The 12,248-nt window shown below is 52.0% G+C and overlaps 1 protein-coding gene across 3 annotated transcripts; it reads right to left on the bottom strand.

The window, feature by feature from the left end:
* Positions 1–1,610: 1,610 nt before the first annotated feature.
* On the bottom strand, positions 1,611–7,100 carry Gfi1b (growth factor independent 1B transcriptional repressor). 3 transcript variants are annotated; one of them, XM_055600807.1, is made up of 6 exons: positions 7,001–7,100; positions 6,483–6,620; positions 5,427–5,698; positions 4,496–4,633; positions 3,302–3,566; positions 1,611–1,789 (listed from the first exon to the last, which is right to left on the bottom strand). In XM_055600807.1, exons 1-6 carry the CDS (start codon positions 7,098–7,100, stop codon positions 1,611–1,613), a joined length of 1,092 nt encoding a protein of 363 aa, XP_055456782.1. The 3 variants fall into 3 exon arrangements, with proteins under 3 accessions (XP_055456782.1, XP_055456783.1, XP_055456784.1); XM_055600808.1 differs by having other exon boundaries at positions 3,302–3,467; XM_055600809.1 differs by lacking the exon at positions 4,496–4,633 and having other exon boundaries at positions 3,302–3,467.
* Between the last annotated feature and the right edge of the window lie 5,148 nt (positions 7,101–12,248).

Raw genomic sequence — 12,248 nt, 5'->3', positions numbered from 1 at the left:
CTCATCCCTCTGGAACCATAAACCCCAACAAACCTTTCTTCGGTAAGTAGCCTTGCCTTTGGTGTTTTACCATAGCAATAGAAAAGCAACAAAGATAGCCATCCAACACTTGAGGCAGATCTGGCCTACACACACACACACACACACACACACACACACACACACACATGCGTGCACTCACAGGGCTAGATTACGTTTTGCAGAGGAGCCATTTGAAGACAATGGGAATTTTGAGGGTTCTTTGTTTTGCTTTGGTTGTTGGTATCAGGGATTGGACCCAAGGCTTTGCATGTTCTAGACAAGAACTGTGCCACTGCTACAGCCAAGCACCCATAGGACTTCTTTTCTGAACACCCTCTCATCTCCAGGAGGCTGGGGTCTCTGAGCCTCAGCTGTCCCATTTTACAGATGGGACATGTGCCTTGTACAGGGTTTCGTGGAGAGGAGAAAAATGTATGGAAACTCTCCACGGAGCCAAAACTGTCTACAGAAAACTGTGAGCAGCTCCTGGGCCTTGGGCAAGGAATACAAGTAGCTTACTATCAGAGGAGGGAGCCTCTGGGATGACCAAGAGAGGCTTCATGGAGGAGGTGGCATGGCCTCGTCGGTGGGGCAGGACTTTAAGCAGAAATGCTGAGGGCTTGGTAGTGCCTCCTGAGAACTGAGCTGTGTGTACCGTTTCCCACGGTTAATGTCACAGAATCCTGCCAGTGTCCCCACCAGGACAAGATTGCTAGGATTACAGTGTAACTGAGCCCTGAGAGGTTCAGAGCTCCGTCTGAAGTCACACAGCTGGTCAGGCAGTAGCCCCAGGCTTAACTTCATCAGTCCTGCCGAGCTCCCTTTGCCGCACTCAAAAGGCAACACTAAGGATGTCTGTGGCCCGTCCTTGGAGCTGCGGCAGGAGACTGACAGTGTCCTGCCCTCCCTGGCGGGCGTCCTGGTGCTTCTTGGCTGGTCTGTGAGCTCCCTGTCAGGCCCCTCGGGTCCTCAGGCAGTCCCAGCTACCTGGTAGGCGCTTTACAAACGGGTGTCGCATGGAAACAAATCCACCTTTATTTCTATTTACAACAGCTGAGAGGCACAAGCTTCCCCCCCGCACTATTCGCTGGTTTCATGGCCCGGTGGCGCAACTGAGGAGGCCGACTCCCAGAGGCCAGACAATACCGTCCGGGGTGGGGGACGGCCAGTACATCTGGCTGAAGATGAGGGGTGCCCGACCAGCTGGGGCAAGCCACGACTCTGGGGCAGCCAGAAGGAGAATCCCTAAGAATTCAGTCTCCAGACCCAGAGAAGCAAGCAGGAGGGTGTGTCTGTGGCTCCCAGCTCTTGTCTGGTTGTGGCATCCCTGTTCCGGGGTCCTGTAGCTTTCCATGCTCTGGCATAGGATGAGACCAGAGTACATCTGTGACTGCTTCAGGAAGGCCCGAGCTGAGTCTTACACCTTGCGGCAACTGGAGAAGGAGTGTGGCTTGCTTGAGGATGCCCAGCAACTCCGAGGGTCTCGAAGAAAGAAGCCCAGAGCCTCCTGGACGGTGCTGCTTCCAGGAGGAGCGACTGGCGTGGTGGGCTGGCCTTCGGGTGCGGCACGCTGGAGCAGGCAGGCAGTCTCACTTGAGGTTGTGCTGGCTCTCACGGTGGCGCCGCAGGTCCACCTTTCGCTGGAAGCCCTTGCTGCACAGCTCACAACTGAAGGGCTTGAAGCCCGTGTGCTTGCGGCTGTGGGTGATGAGGTTGGAGCTTTGGCTGAAGGCCTTGCCGCACACCTGGCACTTGTGGGGCTTCTCACCTGGGGAAGGGGCAAGCAGTCAGATGGCAGTGCCCCTGCAGCCTCCACCCTCCATTCTCTATTGTGTTTCCTTTACTGATAGACTTAGAAAATGATGGGAAATAGTCAGGTGGCGGTGGCACACAAATTGATCCCAGCACTTGGAAGGCAGAGGCAGGTGAATTGCTGAGTTCTAGGCCAGCCTGACCTACATAGTGAGTTCCAGGTCAGCCAGGGCTACACAGAGAAATCCTGTCTCTAAAAACCAAAAACAGATAAACAATCACAACAACAACAAAAAGAGAAAAAAAAAAAAAAGAAAAGAAAAGAAAAAGAAAAAAGAAAGAAAGAAAAAAAAAGAAGAAAAGAAAGAAACAAGGTGTCCACATCTGTACTGAGAAGTTGAGATTGAGGTCAACATCAGCTACATGTTAACTTGAGGCTAGCCTGGGCTACATCAGACTTTGTCTCAATAAGCAAGCTAAAAAACAAAATGTTTCTCTGACTGATACTCCAACCAAGCACCATTCATGGAGATGGCCTAGCACCCCTGCACAGAGGTAGCCCATGGCAGCTCAGTCTCTAATTGGGTTCCCTAGTGAGGGGAACAGGGACTGTCTCTGACATGAAGTCAGTGGCTGGCTCTTTGATCACCTCCCCCTGATGGGGAAGCAGCCTTGCCAGGCCACAGAGGAAGACAATGCAGCCAGTCCTGATGAAACCTGATAGGCTAGGGTGAGAGGGAAGAGGAGGAGGACCTCCCCTATCAGTGGACTTGGGGAAGGACGTGGGAGGTGACTACAGGTGGGATACAAAGTGAATAAACTGAAATTAATTAAAAAAAAATGTTTCTCTGACTGTCAATACTGTCAACTTGATGGGACTTAGGGTGACCCAGGAGACACACTGCTGGGAATGTCTGTGAGGGATTTTCTAGATTGGGTTAACTGAAGGCCCGCCCTAAATATGGCAGGCACTGTGCTGTGGGCTAGGGTCCTGGCCTGAGGGCATGCAAGGGAGAAAGGAGGCTGAGCACTGGCATTCATCCCTCTCTTTGCTGACCGTGGAAACATGTGACCAGCTGCTCATGCTACTGCCCCCATGCCCTCCCACCATGATGGACTCTACTCTCAAACTGTGAGGCAAAATAAACCCCGCTCTTAAGTTGCTTTTCTCAGGCATCTCTGTCACAAAGATAGTCTTTCTCTGGATTCTAAGCTGGCACGAGCCCTTCCTGGTTTCTCAGTGGGTCACCATGGCTTGTGCAAGGACTGGCCCGCAGAAGCACCGGGTTACAGGGGGAGAGCATGATGGCGTGACTGGCTGTGCGTGATGGATGCAGAAATAATCCTCATGCTAGCCTCAGCCTGCCCTCAGCTCCGCATTGACTTTGCTGCCCTCCTAGTGTTTCTTCATACTGAGGTCCGGTCCTCCAGCCCCTCCTCAAGTGGGCCTCTTGGCAAATGACGGGATGCCCAGAGGCCAGGCAGGAGATCATCTGGCCATCCCCAGGCTCCGCATGGGCACACTCACCTGTGTGGATGTAGGTGTGTTTCTTCATGTCTGACTTCTGGTGGAAGCGCTTCCCACAGAACTGGCAGGGGTAGGGCCGAGTGTCCGAGTGGATGAGCAGGTGGGTAGACAGGGTGGATGAGCGCTTGAAGGCTTTGCCACACATCCGGCACTCGAAGCTACGCTCCTGCCGGAGGAAACGAGGCCCTGGGGGGTCAGGTGCAGGTGGGGCCTCGAGGCCCGGGACAGCCAAGTTGGGCGCAGGACTGGGCCCGGCTGGGACAGCCTGAGAAAGAGGACAAGTTGCGGTGGCCTCGAGGACAGGGGTCTAGGGGAGCAGGAGGAGCTCCACCCTATTTCTGCTTCCTCAGCCTGGACTGAGGCTTGGGGCCTGCCCAGCTATTTCCCTATGCCTTTCATGATATGCATCTCAAAATAAGCCTCAAGGTATGTCTGTTGACTGACTGATGAAACAGCTAATCTAAGTTTTTCAGGGATTCACCAGTCCCCCAGAGTGAGTTCCTCTTGGCTTGTAGCCCAGCTTGGCCTTGGACTTATTGTGAGTAATGATGACCTTGAACTTTCGATCCTCCTGCCTCCACTTCTGAGTGCTGTTACATACACCACCGTTCCTGGTTCATTTGGTGTTGGGGCTCAAACCAAGGGCTTCATGTATGCTAGGCCAGCACCCTACCCACTGGGACACCTGCCCAGCCCAGGAGCCGTAGGATTTGGGGTGAGCCATTCAGCCTGCTGGTGTAGGTTGGTTTTCTCATGTATGCACTGGGGCAGTGCTGGCAGAGGCCTGGCTGGGATGTGGGAGGCTGTGAAGTAGAAGACAGAGCCAGCTTCCAGCCTGATGCTGAGAATGGATGCTCCTGGGATCACTTCCCACCTTACCTGTTCCCTCCGAAATGGAATGAGTCCCAACTGACAGAGACAGGTGGGGTGAGATTAGCATTTAACGGAACTCTAAAACTCTAAGAATCCAGGGGTGTCTGCAGGGCCACCCAGAGCACAAGATGGTTTTTGAGTCTCACAGACATATTTCAGTCCCCACTCCCAAATTCCCAGAGCTTCTTCCAAGCAGATGGAAAGCCAGTTCAGCCAATCAGAGGCCCAGTATGCTAGGGGATTGAGACCTAGGGGGGCAAGTAGGAAGTCCACTCCTCCCCCACCGACCTGTGTCCTCTTCGGCCTTTGCCAGCTGCTCACCTGGGAATGGACGTGCATGTGCTGCTCCAAGCTCACAGCGTGGCCAAAGGTTTTCCCACAGACATCACAGGCAAAGGGCCGGGTTCCGCTGTGGGAGCGGCGGACGTGCACTTCTAGCCCGTGAGGGGTGGAGAACACCTGGAGCAGAGCAAAGAGTCAGGTTCCTGGAAGGAGTCAGGCCTGTGGTCATCCTGGCCATGGGTCCAGCTCCAGAGCAGGATGCAGCAGGGAAGGGCACCGCATTGGTGGTCCTGCTGTTCTTCTGCTCTGTGTCCTGGGGAGTCCCTTACCTCTCTATGGCAGTTTCCTGTCTATAAAATGGAGGCTGTGTGTGGGGAGGGAGCCAGAAGGCCCCTCCATGCCCCATCTTGAGGCTGAATAACCCATTGGATAAGATCTCAGGAGCAGGGGGCTGAAGAGATAGCTCAGTTGATAAGAATGTCTGCATAGCACATCGGGCCCTGCACTCTAGAAAAGTAGACAAAGCCGGGCTTGGTGGTGCATACTTGCCATCCCAACACTTAGGAGGTGGAAAGAGAAGGATCAGGAGTTCCAGGTCATCCTTGGCTACAAAGATAGCTCAGGTACAGCCTGAGCTACAAGAGGACTTGTCTTAAAAAAAAAAAAAAAAAAAAAAAAAAAGTCCAGAGCTAGCTAGCTGGAGCCGCTTAGATGCTGTTCTTCCTATCTCCTTGCTGTGGGCTCGGCAGGTGCTTTGACCTTTGACCTTTGACCTTCATTACCCACAAGAGCTTATTCATGTAAGCAGAAGGCAAGCTGCAGTCAGGACTTGGATGGTGTAAGGACGAGCATTCTACTTCCTACATGATTCTGAGAGTCGCAGCACAGGGACCACTCAGCCAGAAATGACAGCAGGGCCCAGCATCCTGGAGAGAAAGCTCTGGGCTGAGCCCACATGCCCGTCACTCACCTTGTTGCACTTGACACAGTGGTAAGTGTCCATGCCCGGAGAGTAGCGGAGGCTGAAGTCCAAGGGTGACTCGGTGCTGGGCACGAGGGGGCTGCCGTACAGCCGCACGGAGCGCTGCAGGAAAGCTGACTGCATGGTGGACGGGGTCTGCTGGTAGCTGTGGCTGTAGGAGGAGGCCAGCGTATCCCAAGAGAAGCTGGGCTTGTAGAAAGGGGGTGACTCGGAGAGTGGTGACTCCCCCTCCTGGGGTTGGGATGTCACAAGGGGCCCCTCTGTGCAAAGACACATGTAGGTGATTTATTTTAAGGATTTGCTCTCAGCTCTCTACAGGTATGTGAATAACATTGTGTGCACATGTGTGCGGGTGACTTCAGAGGCTAGAACAGGGTGCTGGACCCCCAGCTGGAGCTACAGGGAGCCTTACATAAGCTGTGGTGTGGTGCTCAGGTCCTGGAGGAACAGCGAGTATTCCTAAATGCCATGCTATCTCTCTGGCCACCAGTTGATTAATTCCATCCATCCATCCATCCATCTATCAATCTATCTGTCTACCTATGATAGGGTTTCTCTCTGTAGCCTTGGCTATCCTAGAACTCTCTATGTAGGCCAGCCTGGCCTTCAACTCACAGAGATCCGCCTGCTTCTGGTTCCCACGCATTGGAGTTAAAGGTGTGCCCCAGCATGCCTGGTTGAGGTGATTAACTTTGAAATGAGGAACCCCAGTGCTCCATCTCTCCTGATGAGCACCTGTCGAGGGTTCCAGTGTGCAGCCCAATGTGTACCATTGGAGTAAGTCCTCACTGCAGTTTCAGCCCCCTTACGCTGGGCACCACCTGGCCACTGTCCTCCCAGCTGCTTCACACCCACACCGAAATCCTCATCTGGAGCAAGTCCTTGCCCAGAGTATCCATCAGAAGCTGAGAGCCCAGATGGCATCCAGTGACTTTATTGACGCCCCCCCCCCAACTTCATGACCCTAACAAATCCTACCACAGAACCAACTGCTCTCCTCTCAGGCACTTGCAGGGAACAGTGGAGGAAAACCCAGCTGGGTACCTGGGGCTGAGGCCATCTTGGGTAGGCTCTGGTCCAGCAGCATGCCCTTCTCCTGTTTGGCTGTGTTCCACTCCAGGGTCTGGCTTGGGAGCAGTGTGCTGAGGACCGGGCTGCTACTCAGGGTATGCTCTTTTGCCACTGTGAGGAGACAAGACCCAAGAGTCACCACCCCCAGTTCTGGAATGCCTGCAGGGAGCAAGAGACATCACGTTTCCAGGGACACCAGCTGCTGCTGCTTACGCCAGGTCCTCTCCCAGGGCATGTAGAGATGAAGGAACTCAGGTCACTCTGAGCTCAGACCTCAGCTGAACCCACATGCCCCTTCCTGGCTCCAAGTCTAATGCTTCTAGAACCCAAAGGTTAGAGGAAATGAATATTTCATTCATTCATTCATTCATTCATTTATCATTCAGTGATGGCTAAGACGCTCCCTCTAGATGCAGAAGAGCAGCCACAGCATCATCGGGATGGAGTATCAAGTGAGTTGGGGGTGGGGTCTAGCCTGAGCTCAGACTCACCAGAAATTACAGCAGGAGGCCAGGCCAGGTCATCGTCCTGTGCACGAGGCTGGTGGTAGGTGTGGGCCTTCTTACTCTTCACTAGGAAGGATCTCGGCATTTTTCCGGGTGTGCGCCACACCTGCAACGGGGAGAAGGGGAGAGTGGCTAAGATGGCAAGCATCAATCCTTGGGTTTTGAAGCCTCTTCCAGAGATCGAAGACACCCTATCCCCATGCTGGGCTGTATAATATTTCCAAAGTTCACATCCACCTGTCACCTGTGAATGGCACATCAAGTTAAGATGTGCCTGAAGGCAGGCCACAAATGGCCAGTGCTGCTCCAGGAAGAGGGAGAACTGCTTGTGTCAGAAGAGGGGTCAGGGTTGTGCTGCTCTAAGATGATGGATGCTAAGGGCTGCTGGCTGCTTCCAAGAGCTCAGAGAGATCCATGAAATGATTTTCTCAGAACTTCCAGAAGGAACCAAACTTACTGACACTTTATCTTTGACCATCTGGCCCCCCAGACCTGTGAATTAGTCAAGGCAGAATATACTCGTGCTGAGAAATTTGAGTTGGCCTGGGTTGTACTTGGAAAGAGAAGGAAGGATGGAGCTGTGGAACCCGGTTCTAGCTGCACTTGAGGGGCTAAGGGTGCAGCTCAGCTGGTAGAGTGCATTCACGAAACCATGGTGCACCCCTAGCATCGCACAAAAGCAGGTTTGATGGTGCATGTTTATAACCCCAGCTCTTGGGAAATAGAGGCAGGAGGATCACAGTTCAAAGTGTTCCTCAGCTGTATGTGAGTTCAGGGCCAGACTGGTTATATGAAACCCTGCCTAAAGCAGATGAATAAAAAGAGCCATTCTTGAGTGTCAGTTGGACATACTTGAGACCACACAATATGAGCTTAGACATTTGGATTAAAAGCTCATGGCAAAGTGTAGTACTGCATCCTTTAGCCCCAACACTTAGGAGGCAGAGGCAGTTGGGTCTCCCTGAGTTCAAGGCCAGTCTGATCTATAAAGAGAGTTCCAGGACAACATAGTGAGAGAACCTGTCAAAAAAAAAAAAAAAAAAAAAAAAAAAAAGACAAAACAAACAAAAAGACACCAACAGCACCCCCAAAAGAAGATCATGTAGGGAGAACCTCTGCTTTCCTGTTCACTTTGGGTAGACACGTTACTTCTCTGGGCTAATTTCCTTTGCTCCAATGTGCTCTCCTGCCTGGGATGCTGGTGAGCCTCCCAGGGTCTTGATGCCTGTCTTTGTCGGGGGTTGAGGAGACAGGGATGCTTACAGAGGGACTAAGGGTAAGCAAGGCAAGGAGAGCCTTAACAGCAAGCCTGGATTGCCCTGCAGGGCTGGGAGCTGCTGCAGTCCCAACCTAAGCCTGCAGTCTGCTCTCCAGAAACGGTGGGGATTTCTGTCTGAATCATGGAAAGAAGCCAGAGGAGACCCATTCACTGGGTTTAGCTGGAGGTCTAGCTTCCCTGTGGATGGTGATAAAGAGGTGAATGCCCGTCAACTCCAGTGGCTTCATTGCTTAACTTCTTAGTCCGGAGTCAGGGGAGAATTTGAGGAGCAAATGAGTCAGAAGATCCTCCAGGTCACAAGGTGGGAGCCATGCCGACCTCCCAGGATGTGTCCTTCTGAATCCTCCAGGGCAGCATATGATCAATCTCCCACAAATGGCTCTTATTTTTGCCTTAGCCTGTGTTGTGCTCCCACAGCTCTGGGAGACAGAGAGCCTCCCTTGGAGTCCTCTAGCCTCCCTGTACTCCATACTGTTCAGGCCAAAGCTCAGAAAGCCTGGGAGGAGTCCCAGCCACACCCGGAACCAGCTACTCACTGTATCTGTGATACACCCAGCAAAGGCGGGAAAAAGGATTTGGCTGCCTCTGAGCAACAGTGAAGGGTAGGAGATAAGCCCTCCTCTCAGACCAGGGTGGGAGGCAAGATTAGGAAAGACAGCTTGGAGTTTAGTCTTGGACAAAGGCCCTCAAGTCACCCGTGTCCGAAGTGTGTGTGTGTGTGTGTACCAAAACCAGGCACAAGAGGCTTTAAGTCTGCATGTCCTGTAACCCAGAGTCCTGCTGGGGAGTATCAATGGTTGGGTGTTTGCAGCATTAACCAGGTCCAATTCTCCTTGCTATGAAGCCTGTATTCAGATCAGCTAAGAGGGGGACCTGATTCCATGTCCGTCATTGCTGGGAGCAAGAAAGGACCTTGAGCATTTAAGATGCATAGCATGGCACCTCCACCCACAGAGGAAGAGCTGAACCTGGCCAGGAGGGAGGCTCAGCACAGCAGAAGCTCTCAGGATGAACCAGGGAGCTGGCATAAATTCAAGGCCCTCCATTCTCTGAGTTCTAAAATGAAGGATGGGACTTTAACTTCTCAGGTCTCTCCCACTGACTGACCCTCGGGTCTCTAAACAAAGGATTGGAAGGGCCGCTGTTCATCCTGGTACACAGAGCAGCCACGACCTTATCTTTTGGGGCCAGCCTTCCTCCCCTGCCCCCTTCCCCTTCAGCTTCTCCTTTCCTTCCCCCTCTGAATCTTCCCAAGTCTTCCGTTGAGGGAGTCTAAGCCCTGAGCAGGGGGAGGAGGCTGGATGTGTCCGCTTGCCCCAGGACTGCCATTCTCGCAGCAGAGGGACAACAGTTATTCAGTACGGTCTGTGTGCCTCAGGCTGTGCCAGGCTTTTCACATCAGGTCCTCACCAAGACACACTCATCGCACACTACACCAAAGAGGAAAACAAGCCATGGTCGCAGCCCTACTCTGTGCATTGTGTCACTGGTGACCAGGAAGGAAGCAGAAAGTGTCTTCAGGTTGCAGGTGGGGATCTCAAGACTTAGAGAGGATGCTGACTCGTTCAAGGTCAGGTTAGAGCCAGGCCCAGGACTACTGCCCTGTTTGGATTTGACTCCTGGTCTGCTGCCCCTTCCTTACCATCCAATATTATCTGTGGTCCTCAAAGTAGCCACTGGTATAGACTATAGTACCAAAAGAAAGTGGGAATGAGAACAAAAAGTCATAGTCCTCTGGTCACCAAAGGCCACACACAGGGTCCTAACCAGCTTCAGGCAGAAAGTAGATGAGAGCAGATTTCCTTAAAGGTGGTTTTGCCCATGGTCCAGAGTTAAAGATGACCCTAGGACAACTGACCAAAACCCAGAGCAACACAGGACCATGACATTCATAAGCACTTACTGGGTGCCTTATGCTTACGTGAGAATCAAGAGGTCCTGGTGTTTTTGATTCCTCCCGCCAGGTTGCCTTGGCCCTCATCCTTTCCCTTCCAGGGCACTCTTTCCCCTAACCTGGCAGGACAACGGGCACTTGATCAGATCCTCAAGCCTACAGTGGGAACCAAGTATATCCAGAGAATTTCCTTTTGGCCCTTGTTAGCTGAGTTAAAAGAAAAGAGAGAGAGAGAAAACAGGAACCAATTACCTATAGTGTAGTTAATTAAAAACCACTTGGTTTTGATTCACACGAACCATTCTGAGAAAGAGCTCAAGGCAGAGATTGTGAAAGACACCCGGATTTCTTCATAAAACAGAGACAGTGATGGTATCTGGTCTCCGGAAAGAGGCCCCTGTCAGCATACTTCATAAAGCTTCTCTCCCGTAAATAAAGGGTCCTCGGACCCTGACTCAGAACCTGTAGCTAGGGCTGCCTGGAGGGGTGCAGAATCCTAGACTCCCAGGTTTTGAGTATAGTGGGCTCCTCTGGACTTGGCTTTCCTACCTCGGAGGTTCCTAGTACAGCCCACGGAGAAGAGTCTGATTCTGTGACCGCGTGAGCCGCTAACCTGGGTTTGGTTTTCCTATCTCTCAGAAAAGACGGTTGGGCTAAGAGATTTCTAAACTTCCCCTTTACTCTAAAATCCCATGTACAATCTGTTGACCTTCAGCTAGGGACCGACCTACCTTGCCTGAGACACTGGCCACTTGGGTTCCCTTTTCAGGAGGGTTGGGCAAGACTGGGTTGATTCTCAGGGTCAGCTACAGGGGACCCTTTGGACTTCCTTATGCATAAGGATAGAAGGGAAGAAGGGAACCAGCAAACTGCAGAGCCGACTCATGGGGTCATTGGCCAGGAGCCTGGGTTATCTTAGAGATAACCTAAAGTCAGTGAATTGCATGTGCAAGGCCCTGGTTTCAATCCCCAGCACCACTAAATAAATAGCTAATCCTCAGCAATGACCTTCAGGAGTATACAGAGGCACAGAGCCAGGAGACTCTGAGTATCCACACTCACAGTGACACCATCCTCAGCGGCTGAGAGGTACGGGGGTCCATCCAGGCAGGATGGATAAGCAAGGGACAGCCAGGCCAAAGCACACAATGATTCAGATGTCCCACAGGAGGAAATTCCAGCATGGGTGGCACGATGAACCCGAGAACATGTAGGGCGAGATAAGCTAGCCACAGAAGGACAAATGTATAGTTGCTCAGAATAGGCAGACTCTCAAAGACTGGAGTAGATTTGAGGTTAGCAGCAGCTGGGGGCAGGGGAATAGTTATTGGTTAATAGGTGTTGAGTTTCAGTTTCATAAAAGGAAACAGCCTTGGGGGGGGTGGATGGATGGTGCTGACAGGTGTACAAGATGAGTCTACTTGACAGCTAATGAGCAGTTCATAAGGCGAGCTCAGCACAGGGGCAAGCATCTGCTCTGGACACTCGGGAGGAGGTCAGGAGGACTGCTTGAGCCCGAGAGTTCCAGGCCAGCCTGGACAAACGCAGGAGACCTTGTCTTGAGGAAAAGAAAGTGGGTCAGTGAGATGTCTCCATGGGCAAAGCTTGCCATGAAGGCTTGGTGACTTGAATCCAGTCCCCAGAACCACATGTTAGAGACAGACCTCCACATGTGTGCAGTGGCACGTGAACCCTACATCTCTCTCACATGCAAAACAAACCCTGATGATGATGATGATACCTTTTCATTGTTCTCTTGAGACAGAGTTTCTCTATGTAGCCTTGGCTGTCCTGGAACTCTTTATGTAGACCACCAAGCATGCCACCATGCCTGATAATGACAATAATCTTAAGTTAAAGACATAAAGGAAAGTAGTTGGTGGCATGATGGTGCACATCTTTAATCCCAACACTCTGAGGCAGAGGCAGGTGGATCTCTGTGAATTTGAGGCCAGCCTGGTCTACAGAGCGACTTCCAGGACAGCCAGGGCTGCACAGAGAAAACCTGTCTCGAAAAAAAAAAAAAAAAAAAAAAAAAAAAAAAAAAAAAAAAAAAAAAA

Source organism: Psammomys obesus, unplaced genomic scaffold (assembly GCF_907164565.1).
Source record: "Psammomys obesus unplaced genomic scaffold, mPsaObe1.curated_primary_1811, whole genome shotgun sequence".
In the NCBI taxonomy this organism is placed as follows: Eukaryota; Metazoa; Chordata; class Mammalia; order Rodentia; family Muridae; genus Psammomys; species Psammomys obesus.
Note: the sequence above shows the minus strand (reverse complement) of the source record. Positions and strands in the feature narration are given on the sequence as shown.

Excerpts from the sequence above, each read along its gene's own strand:
- Gfi1b (XM_055600807.1), bottom strand. The coding sequence starts at position 7,100 with ATGCCGAGATCCTTCCTAGTGAAGAGTAAGAAGGCCCACACCTACCAC. Across the intron at positions 4,634-5,426 it reads ACTGTGTCAAGTGCAACAAG|GTGTTCTCCACCCCTCACGG; the intron begins GTGAGTGACGGG and ends GCTCTGCTCCAG. Across the intron at positions 1,790-3,301 it reads ACACACCTACATCCACACAG|GTGAGAAGCCCCACAAGTGC; the intron begins GTGAGTGTGCCC and ends CCCCTTCCCCAG.